Raw genomic sequence first — 26,299 nt, 5'->3', positions numbered from 1 at the left:
GCTGTTGTTTGTGAAGGACTTGGTGATCTGTTTTGGGGATTTTAAAAAGAAGAGTCAGAAAGGCAGTCTTTTGAAATGAATTGTGGTTTGTTGATTTTCAGTCATAAACTGTGTGTAGTCATGTCAATTTTGAAGAATAATCACGCTTTTTCTTCATGATGAGGAAATGCAGATCTTGAAATTGTTTTTAAAAAAGCAGTAGGTTATTAAAAGGACTGAAAGGTGAAATAATAGAGAGTATAAATACACAAATTATGTGTACCCAAATATTTGTATTAGTGTTCTAAGAACCTGATAACTCCCATGAACTGCACCAAGAATACAAATTGTATAACTAGCATATTCCAACCTCCAAATGCCTTTCATGTCAGTATGAGAGATACCATCAGGCACTTTGAAAGCACCAGCCTATTTATAAAGATACCATCAAAAACCTGCCTGATGCTGCTGACTTATGAATCAATTATCTGGACTTCACCAATGATATATCTGCTCTGAATTTTGGAGCCATGTGTTTAGAGCAACACCATACACAGGTAGGCTATTCAGCATCCCAACAGGGTTCTTATCTTCCTGTATAGGCCTGTCAAAAAGAGAGAGAAAAATATCCTACCTGTAGGACCTGTTTCCCAGAAACACTTTGTTAAAAGGGAAAAAAAAATCGTGGATATCGAGTTAGACATAACTAGAGGTAGAAGGAAAAGATTGATCAGTAGTGTGTATGGGGTTGTTGCTGACAGCAGACAATAAATTTAATTTATTTGAAAACTATTAAAGATGGTCAGTCTGATTTGTATTTAAAAACAAGTTTGTCTGAAGTGGTTGAATGACTTAAAAAAGAGGCAAGTTTTTTTAGCACAGAATTTAAGCCACTGTGGAAAAGTATAAACAATCCAGCTTGGACACTGGCGTGAATAATTCTCTAGATATTTCTGTGGGTATTGAGGCCCAATAAAGAATTTTACCATCTCAACAACCATCTCAACTGATACGTCATGGCTCTTTACCATTCAGGCACCTTCATTTCTTTGGTCCCAAGTCCTCTTTCCCTTTCTAGATACACCTGTAAGTTCAGTGCCTTTGCATTGCTGTGCTTATGCTCTGTTAGAGTGATGCCTTAGGGTTTTAGCTTTTATATTTTGCATATATTTGTAACCCTGCAATTCTTTGGTATATAACTCTAAACTCCATGGACAGTGTGAGCTGCTGCTTTCCCATTTTGGGCAGACACTACAATTCCTCTCCAGGCCTGGCAATCAAGGACACCTCGCTGTGTCAGACCCCGACAAATGTAAATAAAAGTGAGTTTGGGTGGAGCAAACTTGGGGTAAATTACTTCATTACCTGAAGCCATAACTGGAAGATTAACCCCTTCAAACTTAGAAAAGTATGAAAACCGGTGACCTGTCATCCATTTTTGGGTGTAGCCCCTGGGGGGACTTTGTCTGCCCAAAATGTACCTGAAGGCCCTTCAATAAATAGAACTGCTTTTTATTCCCTTAATTTTGTCTGGCCTCTGGTTTTAGGTAGTCCCAACAAGGCATCAAGACATTTGTTGCTGCATAGATAAAGTTGTATTTCAGTTGTGGAGAAAGGGTGTTTGTCAAAATCTTTATGCGCAGAACCTTACATCCCTTGCTGCTCCTTGCACTGTCTTCACAGCTGAGGGCTCTGAGTTAGTCCTGTAAATATCTGAGTGCTGTACAGATCTTTTTCTGGCTCTGGGCTGCCAGAAAAACAACAGGCAAAGCAGCTGAGATTGAGAGTGGAGAGTGGCACAGGTTGCTGAAGTGACTTACCCAAGGTCGCTCACTCTCTGTCTCAGTTTAATTTGTTTACTTCTCTGAGGAGATTACGGTGCTGAGCTGTTGGGCTGAGTATTAACATTTCCTGAGTCCTCCTGGGAAGGCTGAGTTGTTACACACCAACAACTAGAAGTGACAAAGCTGGCACATCCTAGCAGCCCACAGGAGCCTGCTCATCTCCCCTCCTGTAGGAGTCATGTCTGCCCTTTATCAGTCAGGAAAATCTCCTGCTGTGGTACCCAACACGGCTGCTGCTGTTTGCTGGAGGAAAAAAATTTGAAAAAATTTGAAATGGAGGAAAAAAATGTGAAATTTTCCTTTTTTCACAAGGAAATGCAGGATTTTGATAGCTGGCAAGTGAATGCATGAAAACCTGACAATTTTAGATTGGACTTGAATGTGTGACACTCAGCTGTATTTTTCCAAATAATAATTGTGCAGTTTGAGACAGATTTTTCAGAGAATAGGTGTTTGGTACTTTGGCAAATCAAGCCTCTTGAAAAGTGTAGAAATTTGTATATCACCTTACTTCCCCCTAAAATAAAAATTAGACATGTAGAAGTTGTATCACCAGCTCTTTCAAGATCTGAGTTACTACTCAGATAATACTCGAACTCTAATAGATACTCTGATAGTCACAACTAGTGACTTTTTGTGTATTTTAATTATTGATAACTGGTTTTGGATGAGAGAACAAAACTTCCTGAAAAAAAACTGAAAATCCAAATTTCTTTTGCTAATATAACAGCAAATATTATAAAAGGGACATGGGCTCATGCTTGTAAATATAAACATACTGATAATTTGAGGCAATTGATATTTGGATATGAATTGGAAAATGTGGTTTGAGAAAAACTAGATGTTTTTTATCAGACTAAGTCATCACATTTTCCTGGAAGTTCTATTAATTGGATACTGGAGATAGTACTCTCCATATCCCCACAAAACATCCTAAAAAGAAAAATGTCGCACAATCCTATCCAGACAGTACAGTCACAGTTTCTGTTTCAGTTGCATAAAACTTTCTGCAGGTGGGAATTTTAAAGATAACCTCTTGTTAAAAAACAAACAAACAAACAAACAAAAAAAACAACAAAAAAACCATAAAAGCTGAAAAAGAAACCAAAACCCAACTGCCCAACCATAAATGTCCTCATCTAGTGATGTTATCATATATATGCAATTCTTCATTTATTTTGAAGTAAGATTCTTCTTAATGAATGGAGGTTACCCACAAAATCTATTGTGGCTTAAATAAACCCTCAAAAGAGATCAGAAATGGTCCCCAGGTCATGCTTTCAGCCCTTCTACACAAATATAATGTATTAAAAGAATAATTATGAAATATAGTAATATATATTGTGAAGCTATTTTATTATACTACATAATATAATAATATTTATTATGTATTATAAGTCACCTTGGGTTCATAAAGGCATGCCTGTTGTATGAGACAAGAATGAACCTTTTTGCTGGGTGCTCTGTACCTGAGCTCTATCCAAAGTCAGCAGGAAGCTGCAAGGGCTTTAGAGCACCTCTGCATTCTGGCCTCTTAAGCACTAATGGATTTGAGGAATTAAACAGCATCAAGCACAGCAAATATTGACCTCTCCTCAGAAAATATTTACCATCTCATTTATTGTTGTGTGTCCCCTGCACCAGGATATGTTAACATTAGCAGCTATGATTTGCTAGGTGAACTAATGTTCTAAATTGACAAACTCAGCTATTTGCTCAAAGGCCCCTCAGATTGATTTCTAGATGCTTTGCTCATCACCAAGGCATCTGTTCCCTGTTAAAATGTCACTGTGGTTTTAGGTGCTTCTGGCTTTATAGAATAATTCTGAGCCTCATTTATTTTATATGAACAACTTGCCAATTTTGTGAGGAATAATACGGCAAGTGTTTGTGTATATGAGGTATGTTGTGAGCTGAACATTTCCAAGCCTTGTTTAAAGAAACATTTTAATTAGCACACACATTTTGCAGACTGGGAAACAGAGGCATAAAATTGTAAGGGATTCACTGTAACAGGTTTTCACAGCTAAAATCCCCCTTTTCATAAAGGACTCGGTCACTTGCAAAGTGCGTGTTGGGCTTCTATGTAGTCAGGATTTCTGAAACATACCTGTTCTATATGGAATATAGAAGTGTTTCCTGATTTCCAGAACCTGGATCTACACTCTAACTAATGTATATTTCCCTCATCTCTTTCTCTGCACATTGCCAGAGCTCCTACATAATTCTTCTGTAAGTAGTTGGAAAGCAGAAGAAAAATCTTCCTGTTGTAACTTTTTGTTCTGCAAGAGGGGTTCTGAGTTTGAAACTGGAATAAGCACCAAGTCCATAATTTAACATTCTCATGTTGTATTTTGGCTCACCTTTACCTACCCATCTGGGAGACTTGGAGGAAGCTGGAAGAAAGAATTAGAAGAAGAAAGGGTCAGTTGATGGAAGCTGATCAGGCCAATTCCTTTTTTGTGATTTGAAGTAAAATGTAGCCCAAATGCCAAAATCATCTTGCATTCTCAGGCTATCAAGCTTTGAAAGCCTGACACAGAGCTGATGTAGATATCTCACATAAAATTATTTATGCTTTGCTTCATAAAACTTGTCTGATAAAGAATAAGAACACATCAAGGCTTAACATAAATGCTTACAAGGAGGAAAATATTAAGACTTGTGTTTCTGTCCCAAAGTCCTGAAAAGAAAAACGGTTCTTCTTCCCTTCAACCTCTCCCCATGTGCATGGAAAACATGTTTTCTTCTCTAAGGAAGAGCTTTGAAAAGACTGTTGAAGGGATTCACAGAGACAGAATCAAGAACCAGTTGGTACACAATGTAATTATGGAGAGCACATGCTTAATGGTGATAGGCTATTAAGTTTTATAATCTGAAATCAGTGACATTTGCAATAATTATTATTAATAGCCCAGTTTCTTACTCATCATATTTAAATGGAGCTTTATGGCTTAACTATCTAAAGTAATCAACATCCAATTGTGTATTACATTAGCCTAAATCAGAACAGTTGGGTGATAAGATGTGCATTCAGTATCTCTCTTACTACACATTATCATGCTGTAAATAAGAAAAAAATAAATCTGAACATGATTTATCCAAAATTATTCAGCAGTCACTAATGGAAAGCCCCACTGGAACCCAGCTGCAGTTTTCTATGATGTTGAAGGAAGGACTGAGGCTGTTTGTGAACCTTGACTGAACCTGGGCTGTGCAAGCCAAAACACAGCACCCTTATACCAGTTAATAGATTTTCAGTGGTTCCAGCATCTTGGGATTGAATCTCTCACCACCCAAACTTGGCACAACACCTTCTCTAGATGTTGTGCCACCAAAAGTTTCTTTAGTGCTGGCATCTCTTCTGGGAGTCCTGCTTTTAGGCATCTGAGAGGGGGGAAAAATGAGATTCCAAGCAACAAGAATAATGCAGGTGAGAGGAGGCTTATGAAAAATGAGTACAGAAAAGGACAGTTTGGAAGAGTCCTCTCAGAAATGAGTGGTGGATGGAAGTGCCTGTCTGTGTCCTTGTCACATCTGCTGGGGACTTGAGAACTTCATGTCATGTTAAATTGTCTGAGGATCCTACAAAAGCTTTTGATGCAGCAAGGGCTGATATGCTTTAAGAAGTCACTGGGAATGCTTTTTCTGAATAGAAATGTGACATTTTAAGAGCCCCTTTTTTTTCCTTTTTAATCTGTAATCAAGCTTTTATCAAAGGCTTTCCTTAGAAACTGTTTTATTTCTTAATACTCACACAGACAGCATTAACTGGTTCTTTTAAATAGCTTAAATGTTCATTTCAAAGTAGAAAGTTTTCTGTTCTTTGGGAGGTTTTTTGTTGTTGATGCTTGGGGTTTTTTAAGGACATACAACATCCACAATTTACAGAAGACGTATCTGAATTTGATGTAAGCAGAGAAAATCATTGGAAGAGGTAAATCAGACCCTTTTGTAACAATAATTCTTAAGAGGTGAGGAACAAATTGACTCTTCAAAGCCAAATTTCTCAAAGGAGTTAACATCCACAGGGTGCATGAAAAGAGCTTTTTTCTTTCCTTCACCTTTAGTAGCCTGGCATCTTTTTCATTGTAACTTACCTGTGTGTTTTACACCTATTTTAAGTGAATTAAAGATGAGCAATTCACAGAAGTGATGCATTTTCTGTCAGGCCATTACCACTTGTTTTCTCAGCATGTTCTGCAGATCCATCTAAAGATGTCATTACAGAAATCAATTGGTGGGCAAGGTGGTCAGCATTTACTGACAACAGATAGTTAGAACTACAGTAAATACAGGGTTTAAAGGAGGCACTGAAAGTGTGTCTTTGCTGTAGCTGGGTCTGTTAGACAGTACTCTGTGTTACAGGGAGCTGGTGAATGTCAAGATTTGCTTTCATTCTGGATATTTCATGCTACAGTGCCTGGTAATAGCTGTGTGTTTGGCACTTCTGTCAATTTTGTGTCTTGGCCTCTGGGTCTGCTACAAAAATTGCGCTGTATGCCAAAGTGGGGTGGGACAAATGTCAGAGCTGAAGTAAAAGCAGTTATCCTACCACAGTGGATTTTGAATACCATGCAATAACAGATTCCTATTTTTGAACTGTTTAAGAAATACTCATTTAGATAATTTTCATCTGGTCACCTTAGCTTCCAGTAAGAGCACAGCTGAAATTCTTTAAAAATATCCTTGCAATGTGAAATTGCAAGGAAGAGGGAGAAATTTGTAGCTGTCATATGGACAGACACATCTCCATGAGTACTCCTAAGGACTTGGCAATTTTTCTCAGTATTGTCCAACCAGAGGGTGCACAGAAAGTTTCCTTTCATCACTCTCTTTTAGACAGAAACTTCCCAGCAGCTCAGAGCTTGGGAGCTGTGCTATCTCCACAGCAGCTCTGAGAGGTGAGGAAAGGAGGAGGATGTGTGGAGAAGAATCATACAGGACAGATGGAAGTTATCCTGTCCAATCCCTGCTCCATCTGAGGTTAATTTGGAATCATAAAATGGCCCAGGTTGGAGACAATGAAGTTCCAAACCCCCCTGCCATGGGCAGGGACACCTTCCAGGTTGCTCAGAGTTAGATCAAGCTCCTCAGAGCCTTTCACAGCCAAGTTTTGAACACTTCCAAAACAGAGGTTCTAGCCTTTCTGGAAAACTTGTTTCTCTCAACTTATTTCCACACTTCCAGCTGGAATTTGCCTTACTGTCACTTGTATTTTTTGGCCCATATCCTTCCACTGTGCATCTCAGAATATCTGTAGCCCCCTAGTTGGTAGCTGAAATGGGCAATTGAGTCCCTTATCCTTCTCTTACCCTTCTCTCCTTCAGGATAAATATTTCCATCAACCTCTACTCACATGCCATGTGCCTTTATTAATCATCCTCATGGCCCTGTGTTGAGCTAACTCCAGCCTGTTTCTCTGGAGGGACACAAAGTTGGTTGACCAGTTTGATAAGCTGGATTCAAGTGTTCAGTGTCCTTGAAGGAAATAGTCAAGGCATACACTAGATATGAAGTCAAATTTAGATTGTCATTTAAAATTCAAAATTGAATATTCTCCAGGTTTGCAACCTGTCTAATTTCTGTGTTCACCTCTTTTCAAGTGCCCAGGAGGAAAATGAGAATTCTTGGGCATCAAGAATTGCAAGTTCCATTCCTAACTTGGCTTTCTCTGCTCACAGAAATAGCTTTATAAAATGAAGATCCTTTTGTGATAGTGAAATGGGGACAAGTTGAACATTTTAATATTGAATAGTTAGAAAAATTGCCACCAACAACTGGTTATTTCAATAGAACATTTTTTTTCATTATTGAAAGTATTATTGATTTCTGTTAGTTTTTTTTTTCCCTGTCTTTGGAAAGTACAAAGTCTTTAAATAATTTGAGTTTTCACTTATTTCCTCAGAATTGCAGCATATGAGTGATAACTGCCTTTAGAACTTCTAATAGCTAAATTACAATTATTATGCAAAGACCTACAATAGACAGTTATATGGATTGTTAAATGACTTTGCCTTTTTTGCAAACCATAATCATTTTCCTTTATTAGCTGAAGGATTTCATAATTTAAGGGAGATGAGAACCTATAAGTCACACTTTCAAATAAGGAACATGGATATTGCAAACATTAAATTCTCCCATAAAAATGTTAAGGCATCATTAAACTAGGATCAGATTAATACAATTCAGTCAACTCTAGATAGATATCTCCTGTAATAGGCTGAAACAATACCTAGTGATATAGGACGTGTAAGATTTTACTACAATCAATTTATAAACCTATAAAACATACAGGTATCACTCAAAGCCACCGTTAATTTTGCAAGCCCTGCATTAAATCAAGTGAATTTGGTAAGGAAAAATATTCCCCACCCTTACTGTAACTCCCTTTCTATTGTTAGCTGCTATCACAGCATCTTCCTTCCACCCTGAGTCAGACGAGAGATGCCTTCTGGTAGGGGTTGACCTGAGAATCTGTGCTTGATTTATCCATCTGTTTAAGTGTCTGAAAGTCTTTTAAATGAATTTTCAGGGCATAATTTAATTCTCACTTGTAGCACTGTAAAGCTGGAGTCATTCTGTGTTTGTTCCAGAATAACAGCAAGCAGGATTTGACCCGGGGTTTAATCAAATTAAAAACAAAGACTTGCTTCTCTTCTGATCAGCTGGGGAAAGAGAGGGAGTTAGCTGGGGAAAAAGAAGGTTTGGACTAAAGGCTCTGTGTGTGTTCCTTCCAAAGGTACAAGGTAGCTCTGTGGGTCTGGAGAAATGGCAATTTCAGACAAGCAGGGCAGAGCCAGGGAGGCAGAACTGGAAATGCAGAAGTTCCAAAGCATGATCAGGTTATCTGTGCCAGCCTCACAAGTCCTGGTACACACATTTAAAGTGTTGTATGTATTGCCCTAGTCAAAACCCTGTAGGGATATATCTGCACTGGAATATTTTAGCATGGATTTCCAAAAACACAACAGATTTATTGCATGTGCACAAGGGAAGAGAGGGAAATATTTCTCCCATGGCACCCAGACATGCATCAGTGCATTATGTCAAACATGGATCAGGATATGACCATAAACTGTACTGTATCTCTTTTATGCATTAATAATCAGAGTCTGCTACTAAATTCTTTGCAATGAGACCCAGGGGTTGAAGCAGGACTGAGGGGAACCAACAGAAAGGAGGAAAGAGTGACTTGCCAAGCTGAGTAGAGCTGATGTGACTCCTAGGAGATTTACAGCGGAATAAAGAGAAACTTTGGAGGAACTATTTAAAAGGTGATATGAGGAAAAAAAAATAGTTTAACTTGTTCTGTGAAACCAGACTGGACCACTCAGGACAGATCAACTTGCATATACTGTTGTTCCATTTAACATAGGCCTAACTGCATGCACTCTCTGCTTGGAAAGAGAAAGAGCTCCATCAACAATAGTATAGGTTTTTAAATCTGTATTAATGATCCAAAATGTAAGCAAACAGAAGGAGACATCAAATACAGTAAAAGATGAGTATAGATTAGTTTCTTTGTAAAGCCTCCCCATTTGCATTTAAGATAAGTTGTGTGATTTAGTTCAGTATTTGCAGTATTCCCTAAGGTCTGTATAGGACAGATCCCAGGCTGCCTCAGTCATTTAGTGAATCATCTAATGCAATTGAATTCTGAGTGACAGCCAAAATTATATGTAGTTAGTAAAAAATGTTGTTGTATTTAATCATATAATTGTGCATCCATTTAGATCAGCCCAGCAATCACAAGAACCCTTATCCACAAGTACCTTTACCTATGTGACTTGTGGTTAATAAGTAGGAAAGCTCACTCAGAGGGCATTCTCAGGCAGAGGAGTTGAAGAATAAGGCCTAGCTATATGCCAGCAAGAGGCATTGCTAAAAATCCATTGTTGTAGATGAGGATTGTTTTTAAATTAGTTTTTTTTGTATGCAACCATCTCATTGCAAAGTAAAAGCTATCTCATGTGATATCTCGTGTGAAAGAAACTATGAAGTAATTTCTGTTATAGCTTACCAATTTAAATATATAAGGGTGGAAAAAAAGTGGAAAATGACATTTCAGCCTAGATACCCAATGAACATTTTCTGAACTGCCCTGGCAGTACGTTCTCCTCCAACAACTTCTGAACCTGTGAGAGAAATTTGAAAGAGGAAGTCAAGTTTCAAAGTGCATTTTCTTTAAGATTATTAGAAAAAATTCTCAGAATATAAGGCCGAAACCCTGACTGGCACTTTTGGTAAGGTAGTCAGCAGCATGCGTCTGCTGGGCATCTCATTCTGATGTTTGGGTGCTGGAATAGCTGGGGATGTGCTCAGAAACTGGTGTGACTGTGACCTCACCTCAGTAGCCTAAAGGAGACAACGCACTGAACAACTTTTTTGTATAGTTAAACTGCCTGTTTAATGAAATAATGTGAATTAAAGCCATTTGGTGCCAAATCCTTCAGTTGCAAAGAGAAGGACGTGAGCAACAGCAAATGAAGGCATAGTGGTGCAGAGATTTTATGCTGTCTGTTTGCAAGTAATGAGCTTGGTTCATCCCATATGGCTGGTAATTGCTATCAGAATAAGTCACAAAGTGAGCTGATGGCTTTGCTCACACACAACTTGGAGAAACATATTTTCCAAGTCAGAAAAACAATTGATTAGTTGAATCATGAGCTTGGAAGTCGGAAGACCTGACTCAACTTTCTGCTCCACCTTAGGTTTTTGGAGTTACCATAGCCAAGCTTTTAAAATATGGCTTTGCTGCAGACTGCAGTGAACCATCAAGGTCTGCTAGTTAGTTTTTAATGAGCTAGCTTGGAAGCAGTCTGTGGCAGTACTCAGTTAACTTATCCTCAGTTCCAGTTCATCCATTAATTTCACTTGTGACAGTTGGATTTCAGGGTGCTTGGTGAAGTTCAGCAGGGATCAAATATAATCCAGCACTCTGATCAATCATATGAAATAAATTTAGCATTAAATGACCCAGTGGTCATCTCAAGTTAGACATTAATTGTCTAACCATGGGGACTCCAATGATTTGGTAAAGTAGGACAGATGGGCTCTGTAGTGCTGAAGATGAAGGACAAAATAACCAGAAAAGAGCCCCAAGAGGCCGTATTTGGAACGTGATTCATCTCACCTTAACTTCAGAGATCCCCAACTCTAATTACCTTTAGAGCAGGTGGAGACTTTAATGCCTTGTGGAGGGTAAGTCATCTGCATTATTTGAGGCACCACCTTGATGAAGTGAATTGTTTGGTAGAAAGGGATATGGATGAGGGGGGAATCTAGAAGCAGATCTCTGTTTTGGGCTGGGCAAACCCAACCTCAGGGTCTTTTCAGGAAGTGACTTTGCTTATTTAAAGGTTGATGCAGTGTGTCTGTACTACAGCTTGCAGATAAGAGAAGAAACGCTCTTGCCCAAGCCTAGCTTTGCTCTCTGCCATGCTCTGGGGATGACACCCTCAGGAAGCTGCAGAAAGACAAGGTGGAAGTGAAACCTGTGCTCAGACCAACAGGTGTGTCAGGAAACAGGACAGAAGCTTTGGAGCCCCTTCTTGAGGATATTAATATGCATGGAGGGGATGTTAACAAGAAACTTTCCAGTGCCTTAGATGAGAGAGCTGAACTTTATTTCAGTGAAACAGATGAGCCCAGAAGAGTCAGTCGTGATAAAACCCTCCCAACACCTGCAGTTTTACCAATAAATCCTCTCCAGTTAAGCCTATGAGATTTCACGTTGTTAAACACAGAAAAAATCCATTGCAAAATTTTATCGTGTTGGAAGGCAGGAGGGGTTTCACCTGTGCTTTGTGATCAGCGCTCCTGGATTATTAACAGGGATGTTTCAACCGAGGAGGGATGAAGTGAGGGGAAAACGCCACGAGAGGGAGGTGTTGGAAGCAGGAAAGCTGTCGGGATTCTCAGCCTCACACAGTGGCTTACTTTTAAAAGGCACTCCACAAAAGTTTATTGAACTTTCATGGAGCTCACAGCATCTTTGAAATAAAGTTTATTCTGGGGGGAATTCATCTGGAATGCTAGAAATCACCTTGGGGGAAAAAAAACCCAAAAAGCACCCCACACTGCATCCAAAAACCTGTGAGAATCCTATTTAAAAAGTGGTGTTTATTAAAAAATGAAATCTTCACCAGATGCCAAAATTCCTGCTTTTTTAAGGTCAGATGCTTTAATTTCCACTTCTTTATATTTATTTCAAGTGGTAAAATGCATTACATAGTATAGATATGGTGACACTTTACTGCTCAATATGAGGAGAGGAGTGTACAAGGAGAAAGACCTGGCCAGAGGGATCACTCTGCTCCAATTTTCTTGTTTGTGGTATGTGTTTCTCAGTAGCGTTAAGACACCTCCCTGGAAAAACTTTGGCTATTTCCCAGAGTTCAGCAGTAATTAAATGCTTCTCTGAACTCCTAGAGCCAGTCTTGAAAAATGAATGTAGCAGTAAATGGCTCAAGTCATGTCAAATATATAGGGCTAAATGTGGATATTAATTATATAACCAGAGGGACTCAATTTACTTTGTAAAGCAATTAAAAGAGGACAGAAATTTACAGTCTGTTTCTGGAAAAGAGTAATGCCCGTTTAAAAATAACTTTCTGCCCAGAATAGTCTGCCTGTCTCACATAATATCAGTTATGGAGGGGAAGGATCCAAACTAACACAACAGAAGACTTTGGCATTTACAACAGTGCTTCTTTATGGAAATATCAAACCAAAGTTTTAAAACAATACAGGTTGACAGGTGCCCAGGTGCACTTTTAGGCATGTAAACAGATGCTTTGCTTTTCAAACTGCCTGAAGTGCACATCAAAACTTGGCTTCCCCTTGTTTGCATTCCCTGTGGGCACATTAAGGGTATGAAGAGGTCTGTGTTCTGTGGAGAGAAGGTAGAGGTTTCATGGTTTTTAATGTACAGTTTAATATTGCTCTGGATTATTCTAATAGTCTGTCTCTCTCTCCCTTTTTTTTTTTTTTTATGTATTTCTTGATTCAGAGTGGAAGGCAAGGATTGATTTCCAGCTGAATCAGAACTGGACTTTGTTCCTCTGTCCATAGGCAATGTAGGAAACCTCACTGGCCTAGAGCACCTGTTCCAACAGGCATCCTGATGGAAAATTAGCATGTTCTCGGATGCTAACTGCATGTTCTTGGATGCTAACTGCACTTTAGTTCTGTTTTCAGTGGTTTTCATATTCCTCTTCTTTTTAGTGTAGGCTCTGTAAAATACCATTGAGTGATTTAGGTCTGGCTGTTGGGGAAAGGATCACAACAATTGAAGCCAATGGCCACAGCATCCATGCCTCTCTCTGCCTCAGAGCTAGAGAGACCCAGGATCAGACATCTTCAAATCTCGTCTTCAAAGCAGTGTAGTCAGAGAGAGAGAAAAGCATCAGCTCTCCCCACATGGCTCAATGTTCTCCTCCCCATCCCTTCAGAAATCAGCTTCTAGCAATGGGCTGAAAAAGCCCATGGTAGTTACTTTTGTTTTCAGAGTACAGCATGTTTGGTTGGGCTGCTCAATACTGTACTTCATTATTCTTTTTCTCCAGGAGTATCATACTCCAATTTTTCCTGTGATGTTTTCCCCTCTGCCCTGTTGTGAACATGATTTCAGTGGGATTTTCTAAAAGAGTTTAATGCATACAGACAAGACAGTGGGAAAAAGAGCTGAGGTGGTGTTAGTCTAAATTGTTTATTTCAAAACTGTAGTGAGAAGGAGCTTCAAAAAGCTGTGAAAGTGCTCTGAGAGACAGCAGTTGGGAGCCAGGAGCTATTACCTTTATATTTCAGTAGAATCTCTTTCTACTGAAAATTCTTTCTTTCTATCTTTGCTTCTATGTCACTGTTTCCAAAGTAAAAACAAGTTGAAGACAGGCAGAAGGAACATCAATTCTGAGTCCCTTTCTCAGGCAAAATTCTACTGAAACAAGGAAGTTCATATAAACAAGGACTTCTAGGTGTGACAGCAAGAAACCTTTAATTCTTGTACAACAATTTCAAAATCTTTTGGTGAGAAAGGATGGGGTTGTGTGCTGAAGCAATATGTCACGACACAAATAGCTCAATTTCCACACTCCTTAATGAGCCTGATATTCTCCAGGTGATGTCACTGTCAAGGCTGGGCATCAGACATCATTTACTTCATTTACTGTTTATATAAACAGGGTTCTTGCTAATTTCTTGTTTGCAATGCGGCTGTGCCAGTTAATACATTTCCTTCCCTGTTAGAACTCTAAGAACACTTAGCAAATCATATATATATATATCTCAGCCTTTTAAGTATTTTTAAAGGCCTTCATTTTAAAAAGTAATTTAAAAAATACATTTAGAATGGGAGAATGTGTACCTGCTTTAGAATTCTGCATTCTTGGACACCTGCACTTATCAGCAATGAAAGATAAATGAAATCCTGATGCTGAGAACACCAAATTATGTCTGTGCTGGGTGTTTTAGTATGCTTAAGTCTTAATCATCGTGTTTCTACATGATGCAGCTGTTTCAGGAGGTTTTCAGGTGAGCACATGGCCCTGTAGATGACAGCTACTCTCTGTTTCAACACTTCATACACACAAAAAGACTTTGGGCTGTACTACAGGTTCCATCTATCAGAAATCCCACATTCCCAGGAATATGAGCACAACTAATTGGCCTCTCTGTGGCTGTTTTGACTAATTTTTAAGGGATAAAGCTATATTTAAAAGGCTCTCTTCACTGCTTAAAGGCAGTGAGGGTTTCTTCATTGTGCTCAGCAAACACAGCCCAGAGTTTCTCTTTGATGCAAGGGGCTGATTCAGACTGGAGAAGGTAAATCTGGGAATTTCAGATCTGCACAGTGCTTCCCTTTTATAGCAGTCAAAACAAAAGCCTTATACCAGAGTAAATGCAAAATAAACAAAACAAAAATAATTAATACATCCATCTTATATCCAGTTTATTTAATACCAGAGCAGTAAATACAAATAAGAGTTCTGGAATCTGGCAATGCTAGAGCAAAGTAAAGCTACAAATGTCTGTTGGTAGATCCGGAATCCTGTGTGGGCTGGGAATCTGAAAGGTGTACATGAGAAATCTGCACATTCAGTCTCATAGATATTGACCATGCACTTAAAATGTAATGCTCCTGATATGGCAGAGCAGCATCTGCAGGAAAACAAAGCAACTCTGTGCCTGTCAACTGAGAACTATGTTCCAATATTTTTAGTCTTATAACAAGTGAAATCAACAGTATCTTTTGCTTAAAAAAAGAAAGTGATCTTTGGTCAGCACAATAAAATGTGCTTTAGTACTATTTTACAACTTTACTGCTAAGTTCATATGTAACCTTTTTATGTTGCCTTATGGGTGAACACTCAAAAACTGAAAGTAAAAAAAAAAAAACCTGAAACTTTTAGTTTCAATGCAGGTAAAATTTCAGAGCAGAGGTAGGCTTCAACTCAGCATCCCACAAAGACTGAATCCCAGCTGTCCCCTGGAGTGGGTAGGAGGCAGCAATTCCTCTTCAGATCACTTCCCCTTCATAATTTCTGTATGAGAACAGCACTTGCTGAGCCCTTATTTAGCCGTCTAGAGTAAAAGCTCTGAATGTCAACTGACAACACATTTAAACCCAGCTGATGTTTAATATCCACATCTGAAAAGTGTAGCTAGCAGTACTCAGTGCTCTCTCTGTGGCATTTCAATTCCACAGGCATGAGTAGCTGTAAGGACATTGGTTATTAGGCGAAACACTCTCTGGGAGCACAGGTCTCACCAGCAGGCTGACCTTTAAATCCAGGCAGATATCTTAAGGAACTTGTGCTCTTTACCATGTGCCTTCCAAGCTCCTGCTGCCATCTGAGATGGAGCAGTCACACCCACCTTGCAGCTAATGAAACTTTTGTTAGAGCTGACAAAAGCTGCTCTGTGGAAGGGATCAACCCAAACCTTATCCTGGCCCTTGCTGTAAAATTATTTCACTCAACAACCACCTTGCCAAAACAGTCCAGTGCTCACTGACTAACATTTCACCAACATTTCAGCTCCCACACTCCTCAACCCTCTCCACTTTCTCTCATCACTCATGGAATAAAAAAGATACTGAAACAGGAGACAATACTGCTTTATATATCTGCTTCCCTACTTCTGGTGCCTCTGCAAGGCAGCTCTGCAGGTAAATACCTTTTGTAGACTTGGTGTCTAAGCATTGAATTCATATGAATTTCAGCAAGTGTAAGGCACACAAAGACCTGAGTTAAATACAAATACATTACCATATGAAGCTGCAGTATTTTACTTTTCTTAGTGCAAATGTTCTTGCACACACACCAAAAAAAAATACTACTCAGGATTCTGAAGTAAGATTTTGATCAGCAAGACTGAGTTTACTGGATATTATGTGGTTTAGTGGTAGACTTGGTAGTGTTTGGTTAATGACTGGACTTGATGACTTAGGATCTTTTCCAATAGAAGTGAATCTGTGAAATTATTTATCTGTTTATACCTCAGTTGCGCCTAGAAGCTCTATCCAAGACCATGCTGGTGTTGAATAAATACAGACTAAACCTCTCCTCTGGAGCAGCTTACTGTTTAAAGAGCACTGCCCTATACAGTAAATCTGCAGCAGAGCTGAAATAGGTCAGGTCTTCCAGGTCTAGACCATACTATCTCCCACCTTTGGTTTCTACTGTCTTACTCCTCCACATATTGACCTTTGGAGGAAATTCAGTGAATCCCAAGAGCTCAGCTCCATTATTTCAGCTTGTTCCAACTTCGGGACTAACCCTCTCTTACACAGATTTCCTCCTCTTCCCAAACACATTGTTGATCAACTTGGCCATTGACTTGGAACCGCTTGGTCGTCTCTTCTCCTTCACTTTGGAATTGGCAGTGATATTCCTCAGCACCTTGGTGAACATTGCCACAACCTCCTGGTAGTGCTCTGCTGCAGACAGTTCACAGAATTGGCACTTGTTGTCTATTGCCAGCTTCTGTCCTTCATCCCAGCCAACCTCCCTCATGTGGCATAAATCCTGTTTATTGCCAACCAAAAATATTGATGACTCGACCATCCTGAAATGAAAAAGGTTCCAGTTTGAGAAAAGAGATGTACCATGCTGTGTCATGTGCTGTGCTAAATTCAGTGTGTATGAAAAGCATGCATGTATAACAGGCATTGCAAAAAAACCCAAAATGAACTAACCAGCCCCCCTCACCTTACCAGGAAGAAGTCTAGTTTTCCATTTGTCAAAGGATTTTCCAGACAAGCTATTCTCTACTAGTAGATTTTCATTTTTTTCTCTACTCAAAGAATTAATATATTTTTAATCCACTGCTTTTTTCATGCTCTGTGCTGCTGAGTATATTGTCAGCACCTGGACTTCATGAAGAAGCAACCTGATCATTATCTCCATTTGCAGGTCCAAGACACAGATCAGTGTCAGTGGCATAAATCAGAAAGAAACACAGGAAATCTAATTCCCAGCTTCTGCTAAAATTTTTCCTTTCAGAAATTAACCTTAATTAAGAATGGTCTGCAGTAAAACAGACAGAAAAATGGGCGTTTTTACTTCTCTTCTGATACAGGTAAAGGATTTCACTCTTTTATTTAGAAACCACCTCAGCTGACTGATGCAGGAATACACAGCCCCATGCACACTCACACCCGCAGATCTGGTGATTCTTTTTTTTTTAAAGTACTTTCCTTCTTTCCATATGGTCACCCATGTGCACAAATTATGCTGGGGTCACCAGCAAAGGCAGTTCAGGAGATATTTGTGGTATTACTTTCCTTTGTTGTGGGAAATGCTTTTCTTCAGCCCCTGTATTTGTGCATCTCCATTGGTAATGGAGTGGGAGAGTAAAAGCACAGACTGACTGTGCCAGGCTTTTTTGCCTGTGCAACGCAGCAGAAATTTTTATGGCAATACTTTAAATACTAGTTCTGTAAGAAATAAGAACAAAAATCCTGATGTACTTGGGTTTGGATACAGTAAAATTGATTGCAATTTGACACATATTTTACCTTATTGTTGGCATTTTGTTACATCACTTTGATGCTGCTGGATTTTAATTGCTGCTAGGATAGCCTGCAAGCTCACAAAAGGGTCTTGCTAAGGGAAAAAAAAAATAAATCATGCCACTTACTTTTTACAAACTCCTATGTGAGACTCTCGGATCCTGTAGAGCAGCGCCTTGGCAAAGGCAAATGATGCTCTGTCACTGATGTCATAGACAATGATAAATCCATCAGCCCAGTGGAGCTCATCTGCCAGGGACAGCTTCCCCTGCTGGGGCTGAAAGAGGTGCAAAAGCACACAGAAAAATAATGTTACTATTGCCACTCCAGAACCTTTTCTCTGTCACTGTGAATGCCAGGACATAGTAACTTTCATTGCAGAAGATATTTAATAGGTCAAGGTGCTGGCGATGAATTCAGGCTAGTGCTGCTCCAAGAGCCTTATAAATAAAGCCTTTATATTTGTATAAATTTATTTATACAAATAAATAAACCGACATCAAAAATGGCACTTTGTATCACCGACAATCTCATTATGAAATATTTACACCTGGTTTAAGCAGTGAAATTCCACAATTCCACCTGTACAGCCATTGCTTATGCTTAATATTCTGCAGGGTTACATGAGAGTGAAACACACAGGAGCCATCAATATTTGTGTGTTTTGTGGTTATAGCTCTGGTTTGCTTGTTCCTAATGTTCTGACTACAGTAAGCTTAAGGGTTTCCTTCATTTATTTTCTTTCCCCTTTGAATTGTTCAAGTTTCATACACTAATTACCCATATGTTAAATTTCTGAAGAGCTAGGAAAAAAAAAATCTTCTTTCAATCTGCAGTTGAGTTTAATGAAACCAGTGACAAAAGTCACTTGCGTGATATTAGGGTTATACTAATCCTTGACCCTCTTCACACCAAGAAGCTGCCACACTTCTGATTTCCAGAAAGCAACAGCTTTAAACTGTCCCATTAAGCAAAGGAGTGTCATTTCAAAACTATTTAAAATTAGCTTATCTGTGCACATGACTTGGCAGCTGCTAGCAAGCCCATAGGACCTAAAATAGATGAAAAACTGGAGGCTAATCAGAAAAAAAAAAATCATTTGCTTTGCTAAACAGCCAAAGTTTGGCCTTGTTCTTAAGGGAAAAAAAAATGAGTACAGACAGCTCAGAGAGAGCTAGCACAAATATGTTCAACCAAAATCTCTCCTGCTAACAGGAAAGTACTCAGTAGTTCCAAGCCCCAAGAACTACAAAATTTCAGTCTTTAAAAAAAAAACCCAAAAGAGTAGGCACAAATTCCAACAATTAAAAGTTTATAACCCCTTGACCCTTGTTACCATATAGACAGGTAATGAAGAGCAGCTTTTCTTTATCCTCCTCCTGCTAAATTCTTACCTGGGAGCAAGGGTCATAAATTTCCAGGTGTATCTGCCTCCCGTCCAGGCACAAGTGCTTGGTGTAGATGCATTCTAAGATAGATATTATCCAAAGAAAATCAGTGTTACTGACTGGGCATGACAGTGAAAAGAAAAGGCATCAGTGAAATGTGCTAATACTGATGATTCCTTGAATACTGGTTATTTGATTGGTTTCTCAAGATATTTAGAATTTTTTTTTGTCACAGATCTGGGGTTTTTTTTGCAGGTGAGGAAGGTTGTTAGGGAAGGGTTTTTTGTTTGGAAATTTGATAATACTGAGGATTCCTTGAATACTGATTATTTGATTGGTTTCCCAAGAAATTTAGAATTTTTTTGGCTCTGATCTGGTTTTTTGAGGAAGGTTGTTAGGGAAGGTTTTTGTTTGCTTTGTGGTTTTGGTTTTATTGACTGGTTGTTTGCCTTTTTTTTCTGAACACGCACTGAAAACAAACCTATTGATTTTTGCACCAATCAACCCCTCAGGCAGACAAACCCATTTCTCTGTGGTGCTCCCATCAAAGTCTTGGTGAGTAAATACTTTCATACCCTGCTTTTCCTCTTCTAAACCAGAGGTGAGGGGAATTCACAATCCTCACAATCAGCTAAATGCTGATCACCATTCAGCTTGATAGCAGGGCTCATGATTATCAAATGTGCAGCTCTGATTCTGCACAGAAGTGTTATTTAGCAATAATATTTATTTACTGTGGCTTCTGGTGCTTTAAGAGTTCTCATACCAGGCAGCATTAGACCAAGAGTATTTACAGGACCATGTCCTTAGGATCTAGTCCAAAAATAGTTCTGCAGTGTCTCAGATTTAGGACTCTCCACCAGCACTGGGAACTCTACTGCAAACACACCATCACTACTATTTAAAGCAGCAGGATGTTCTGAGCAAGGGTAAGCAGTTTGTGGTTGCCAACAGGCTTTCTGCACTATCATTTGTCACTTTCTGAGCTACATGGACAAGAATTGGTGTTGACAGTACAGAAAACACACTTAAAACTGCAATGAGGGATAGCTCAGTGATCTCTGGAACTCAGCATCCTCAGCATTCCTCATGCTCATCTTAAGAGTTTATCTGATGAGTAACTATCAGTCCCAAGCATCTCAGGGTATAATATCTACAGCCCCTTGCTTGTTTCCTTAATTAAACAAACTTTTAATTATTATTTTGACTCCACTAATAGCAGCATGATCTTTATTTTACCACCTCTATTACCACTTTCCTCATCTCTAGAAACAGTGCTAAACTTATCTTCCAACAAATATTTGTTAAAAAATGAAAATGTTCTGGGGGTTTGACATGCCTTTTACATGACTTGCTGCACTGGAGGCTGAGAAAACCTGGTTTTGGTTGTAGGTGGCTTGGAACACAGAGAGAGCACAGAGAGCACATAATTTACATGTGGTAGCTTAGACCTAGAGCAGCCAGCTGGGACACAAACTGCTCACTGTGTTTGTAAAATGACAAATAATGGTAGAGCACACATGAACAATTGTAGCTCTTCCTTCAGAATAAGTTCATTTGGGTATGTTCACTGCAATTTGCCTTAGTACTTCTTTTTTCTTTGTTATTTACAGATCACTAGAAGCTACTCTGATTCCTGTGAGGAGGGGGGAAAAAAGCGTGGAGAGAATCCTTTACTGTAGCAGGGAGAGTGAGGTAGAGGGCAATCTCTGCTCCTTGTTAAGTTTTTCCTTCTTTTTCTCTGTTTTCTTTCTTTTTTTTCTTTCTCTTTTCTCTGCTCCTCATAACGTTTTTCCTTCTTTTTTCTTTGTTATTTACAGATCACTAGAAGCTACTCCGATTCCTGTGGGGAGGGGAAAAAAAAGTACGGAGAGATTGCTTTACTTTAGCAGGGAGAGTGAGGTAGAGGGTAATCTCTGTTCCTCATTAAGTTTTTCCTTCATTTTTCTTTTCCTTTTCTCTGTTTTCATTCTTTTTTCTTTTTCTTTTCTCTGTTCTTATGTTAAGTTTTTCCTTCCTTTTTCTTTGTTAATTACAGATCACTAGAAGCTACTCTGATTCCTGTGGGGGAAGGGGGGAGGAAAGCATGGAGAGTGTAATACATCTTGAAAAATAATGTAACAGAGAGAATCCTTTACTTTAGCAGGGAGAGTGAGGTAGAGGAGGGCAATCTCTGTGTCTCGTTAAGTTTTGGGACTCCTGCCACATCAGCTGGGGTGGCAGCACACTTCCAGAGTTATTTGTGCATCAGCTGAAAGGTATTTCCACCCAGGATGTAAAAGTTCAAGTCCTGCTTTGCCATTCCTAGATTTAGAAGTGTCTTAACGAAAGTGACACGAATGGCACCAAAGGGACATTTAATCCTGAGACCAGCCAGGCTTTCCTCAAAGCCACCAAAGCAGCGCCCTCCTGCCCCACTGGGGCATCGCGTTAACGCTTTGATTAACCCCCCGTGCCCTTAAACAATCTGAATATCCCCTGGAGCCAAGGAGGGGATATTCGGTAGAACAGGTCTTGTTTTGGGGTTTTTAGTCTATTCCTTTGCTCTCTCTGGTCGAGCTGACCATACCCCAGTCTCAGCCCGGTTCTCTTCCCCTCCCCAGCCGCTTTGAGAGCAGCGATCTCCCCCCGACCCCCGGCTCACCCTTTCCCCTTTCCCTTTTCTCCCAGGGTCACACCCCACAGGACCCCCCACCCATAACAGAGAGGAAATTGTCATCTCCCTGCAAAGTTCTACCACACCCAAATTCTCCCTCAAATCAGCGCTTGGGGAACCGCAAGGGAAAAAAGCACTCACAACGCCTTGTGAGAAAAAAACTTTACAGTTCACAATAGAAGTAATGGGATATTGTTGAGACCAGATGTAATCAAGAAATGCTACTCCACTTTCTACCATTTGTTAAGCACTTATATCTGCTTTTTTGGAAGCAGTGCTTTGGAAATGCACTCTGTGCTTTGCTATTTAAACCTTTACTTTCAGGATGGACAAACCAAACTACAGATTTGTGAAAGAGCACGAGTTTTACAGGTTTCAACAAGACAGAGCTTGCCAGATAGAAAATACGTGATACAATGTTTTGGTTTGAAAAAGAAGTGAGGTTTTTGGGAGTTTGGCAGTCAAACTAATTAATGCTGAGATTTTAATATTAGCACTACCACCCTTGTCATTTCTGTTCATGCACTTTTTCACATAACACTGCGCTCTCTTAGCTCTAAGCCACTGCCTCCCCCTAAATGCAGTTTCTGTGTCACATACATATATCAACACACATCTAGCACTAGCTCTCCCCAGGGGAAAAAAACCTCCATCCTTACATCCATCCAGCCCTGCCTCCCTCCCTCCCTCCCTCCCTCCCTCCCTCCCTCCCTCCCTCATCCATCCATCCATCCATCCATCCATCCATCCATCCATCCATCCATCCATCCATCCATCCATCCATCCATCCATCCATCCATCCATCCATCCATCCATCCATCCATCCATCCATCCATCCATCCATCCATCCATCCATCCATCCAGCCCTGCCTCCATCCCTCCCTCTATCCATCCCTCCCTCCCTGCCTCTATCTATCCCTCTATCCATCCCTCTATCCATCGCTCCCTCCGTGCCCGCGGGGCGCTCACCGGCTCCGGACGCGTACTCTCCGATGAAGCGCCGGGTCAGGAACCGCACCGCCAGCGCTGCGGGAGGGAAGCAAGCAGGGCCGGGATAAGGATTAGCAGAGCCAGGATTATCAAAACCGGGATTAGCGGGGCCTCGCCTCCCCCTCCACCAAACCCGAGCCCTTCCCTGCTTCTCCCCCCTCACCCTTACCCGACTTGCCGGCTCCGCTGCCGCCCAGCACGGCCACCTTCACCTCGCTCATGGCTCCGCCGCCGCCCCCGCTGCCTGCGAGCCTTTAAAGCGCCTCGGGCGACGCCGCCCCGCATCCTGCATCCCGCACCCCGCATCCCTCAGCCTCTGCCCGCCTCCTCCCACCGGGGAGGTGCAGCTCCCCGCGGCCTCTGAGGATTCTGAGAGGCGCCTTCCTCCTCCTCCTCCTCCTCCTCCTCCTCCCCTCCGGTGTCCCCCGGCCGCGCCAACTTTGTGCGGGTGGCCTTCGCCTCGCCTCCTCCTCCTCCGCTCGGTGCGCTCGGGGGATGGTGGGGGAAGGAAAACAGGAAAAAAAACAAACAAAAAAAACTCCCCACAACCAAAAATAGAAAAACGGAACAAAAAAAACTAAATTAAAAAAAAAAAGAACAAGCAACCCCCCCCAAAAAAGAACCAAAAAAATAACCTCAAAAAACCCCAAAAACAACAAATAAAAAACAACAACCAAAAAAGCCCAACAAAAAAAACACCCAAAAAGGAAAAAAAACCCACAAAATAAATAAAAAACAACAACAAAACAACAAAAAACCCAAACAAAAAACCACCAACCCCCCAAAAACAACAAAAAGCCCAACAAAAACAAACAAAAAAGAACCCCCAAAAAACAAAAAAACCCAAAGAAATAAAACCAAAAAGCCCCACAACTCCCTCCAAAAAAGAAACCCCAAACAAACAAACAAACACAAAAAAACCCCAACAAAATCCAAAACCCAATCTCTGTGTGTGTGTTTGGTTTTGCTCTAAGTTTGTTTTGAAGTCCTGTCATCATTTTATACCAGGAATATGAAAGTGAAGAAACTAAGGTTGTTTTGGGTTGTTTTGTTTGTTTGTTTGTTTGTGGGTTTTTTTAAGTGATTCGGGGGGTAACTTGCTATAAAAAAAACTTTAAAAAGTGGTTTGCGCTTGTCTGTTCTCTGCCCCAGGTTTCGAATTTCTCATCTGACTCTCACTAAAGCTCTAATCTTGTAAAAAACTTCTGTGGGCTTGCCTTTTTGTGCCTGAGATTGTTTTTATTGAGTCTAAATTTGGGATTATGTGGTGCACAGTGTTCAGCTAAGACCTGCAGTACACCTGTGAAAAGGGAAAATGTGAAATAGCAAAATACTACAGATGTGGAGGCTGAGGTGGAAAGGACTTACCCTCCTGAAAAGACACCTTGTGTCTGCTGTACCTCTTTTTTTTGAGGTTCCTCAAGTCCTCTCTAATGTCTGTTTGGTTCTGAGCATACACAAAATACATCTGTGCAAAGGTTCACTTAATCCACTGAAATAAGAGATTTACCATCCGGGTTGCTTGTGCTTTTATACTTGTTCTGTTCATGTTTATTTTATTTGGTTTGTATAACTTCAGTGTGTTTATTCTAATATTTTTATTCTCTTCTGATGGAGCTGTTGTGAAATTATATAAATTATATAAATCATTCAGTGAAGCACTGCTGCAGTGTGCTTGCCAGGGGGTGTTCCAGGTACAGGAGATTTCCATGAGCTCAGGGAAACAGGGGAGGTATTTGAATGTGTGTTTGTTACAGCTGATGGAAATGCTTACTGTGGGAAAAGATATTTAAAAATTAACAGGTGGATGCAACTTGGATCCAAATTCCCTGCTTAAAAGTTGCTCAGGGCTGGAGGTGTGATCAGAGGATATCAGATATGTTATCTGTTTTGCTTTGTGGAGGTTTTTCCACAGAATCACAGAATGGTCTGGGTTGGAAGGGACATTTAAGATCATCCATTTCCAAGCCCCTGCCTTGGCAGTTGGAAATCTTCCACTATCCCAGGTTGCTCAGAGCCCCTTCCAGCCTGGCCTTGGACACTTCCAGGGATGGGACAGCCACAACTTCTCTGGCAACTTGTTCCAGAGCCTGACCACCCTCAGGGTAAAGAATTTTTTCCTAATACCTTATCTAACCCTACTCTCTTTCAGTTTGAAGCCATTCCCCCTTGTCCTGTTCTGCTATTGCTTGCTCACAAGACAAAAGTTACTAAAGTGTCTAAAAAGAACTTTAACCTGACTTTTTGTTTTTGGCTGTTTTAACATTTGCTTTTGAAACAGCAGGATGCTGACATCACTAGGCTTGAGCTAATATTAGTGCAAAAGGCATAACTTGGTATTTTGCTATTCCATATACATTGAAACCACTGCAACAGGACACAGAGACTTTACAGGAAGCTTACAATAAATATTGAGGATATGGCAGCTTGTTAAAAATCAAATGCTGTGGTGCTAAATGTTGTACCTGAGATGTGAATTGTCCAAATTCTTATTTCACACCCTCAACAAAGGGAAGAACAGAATCCAGGTCTCTGTTCTCATTATTTGAACTTAACTACATAAACACATCCCTTGCCTAAACAGCAGATATGATGACCAAATTAGGGTGTTGCACATGTTAAAGAATGTACTGCCTGGGTTAGTAAAACAAACAAAAAGTTAAGAAGACTACAATCTTTTGTTGTGTGTATTTGGTAAGCATATAACTTAGAGCATTAGAGAAATGAAGTTTAATTGAAGATTAAACCATGTGAACGTTTCTTTTCTGGAAGACTGTTTTTCTCCAGCCCTTCCTAGAACTAAGCAGAACTGAGAAAATTTATAATGGGAGGAACTCCTGAATATCCACTTTTCTGTCAATATTCTATTATTACGGCTGCATTTTCATTTTACAATGAAAATTAATTAATTTTTTTGTAATTTACATTAGAAATTAAACACTGTATAGAGGAAGTTATTGATAATATCAGTAGAAATTAAAAAAAATAAAAGAGATCTGTTTCTGTGTTTGAATTTGCCAGAAAGGAATATTGCTTATTGAGATAATTCTAAGTGTTTGACATTTTTATGCCTCTTTTAGCATTGGGAAAAAAATAGTTACTTTCCAGATATGCTTAGCAAAGGATAAGACAGGGAATATTATCCTAAAATAATTAAACAGTCTTGTGATAGAGAAATATTTATTTAAGATTTAAAAAACCCAGGCTCAAGTACCTGACTTGAATCAAATAAAAATTTAAAATACCAAATTCTGTTTCTTGCATCCCAGGTGATTGCAAAACTGTTCAGGGACGAAACCAGTTTTTATTCTCTGTCACAGATGTTATTTATACAAGAAATTAAAAACAAACAAACAACTCCCCCAAAGAATCTCACAAAACCAAAACAGCTGTGGTAAAAAGTGCTGCAAGAAACCATGACATTTCA

General features: G+C 39.9%; 1 protein-coding gene across 2 annotated transcripts; it reads right to left on the bottom strand.

Moving 5' to 3' along the window:
• Positions 1 to 14,811: 14,811 nt before the first annotated feature.
• RERGL (RERG like) lies at positions 14,812 to 23,149 on the bottom strand. Of its 2 annotated transcripts, XM_030960370.1 has the most exons (6): positions 23,042 to 23,149; positions 22,852 to 22,908; positions 19,233 to 19,306; positions 17,967 to 18,115; positions 16,604 to 16,892; positions 14,812 to 15,367 (listed from the first exon to the last, which is right to left on the bottom strand). In XM_030960370.1, exons 1-5 carry the CDS (start codon positions 23,091 to 23,093, stop codon positions 16,610 to 16,612), a joined length of 615 nt encoding a protein of 204 aa, XP_030816230.1. In that variant the 5' UTR covers positions 23,094 to 23,149; the 3' UTR covers positions 14,812 to 15,367; positions 16,604 to 16,609. The 2 variants fall into 2 exon arrangements, with proteins under 2 accessions (XP_030816230.1, XP_030816229.1); XM_030960369.1 differs by lacking the exon at positions 14,812 to 15,367 and having other exon boundaries at positions 15,964 to 16,892.
• Between the last annotated feature and the right edge of the window lie 3,150 nt (positions 23,150 to 26,299).

This window comes from Camarhynchus parvulus, chromosome 1A, assembly GCF_901933205.1.
Source record: "Camarhynchus parvulus chromosome 1A, STF_HiC, whole genome shotgun sequence".
Classification (NCBI taxonomy): Eukaryota; Metazoa; Chordata; class Aves; order Passeriformes; family Thraupidae; genus Camarhynchus; species Camarhynchus parvulus.
Note: the sequence above shows the minus strand (reverse complement) of the source record. Positions and strands in the feature narration are given on the sequence as shown.

Coding starts and splice junctions, on each gene's coding strand:
- RERGL (XM_030960370.1), bottom strand. CDS start 23,093: ATGAGCGAGGTGAAGGTGGCCGTGCTGGGCGGCAGCGGAGCCGGCAAG. Junction 22,909..23,041: donor CAGCGGAGCCGGCAAGTCGG/GTAAGGGTGAGG, acceptor TCCCTCCCGCAG/CGCTGGCGGTGCGGTTCCTG. Junction 19,307..22,851: donor AGAGTACGCGTCCGGAGCCG/GTGAGCGCCCCG, acceptor TATCTATCTTAG/AATGCATCTACACCAAGCAC.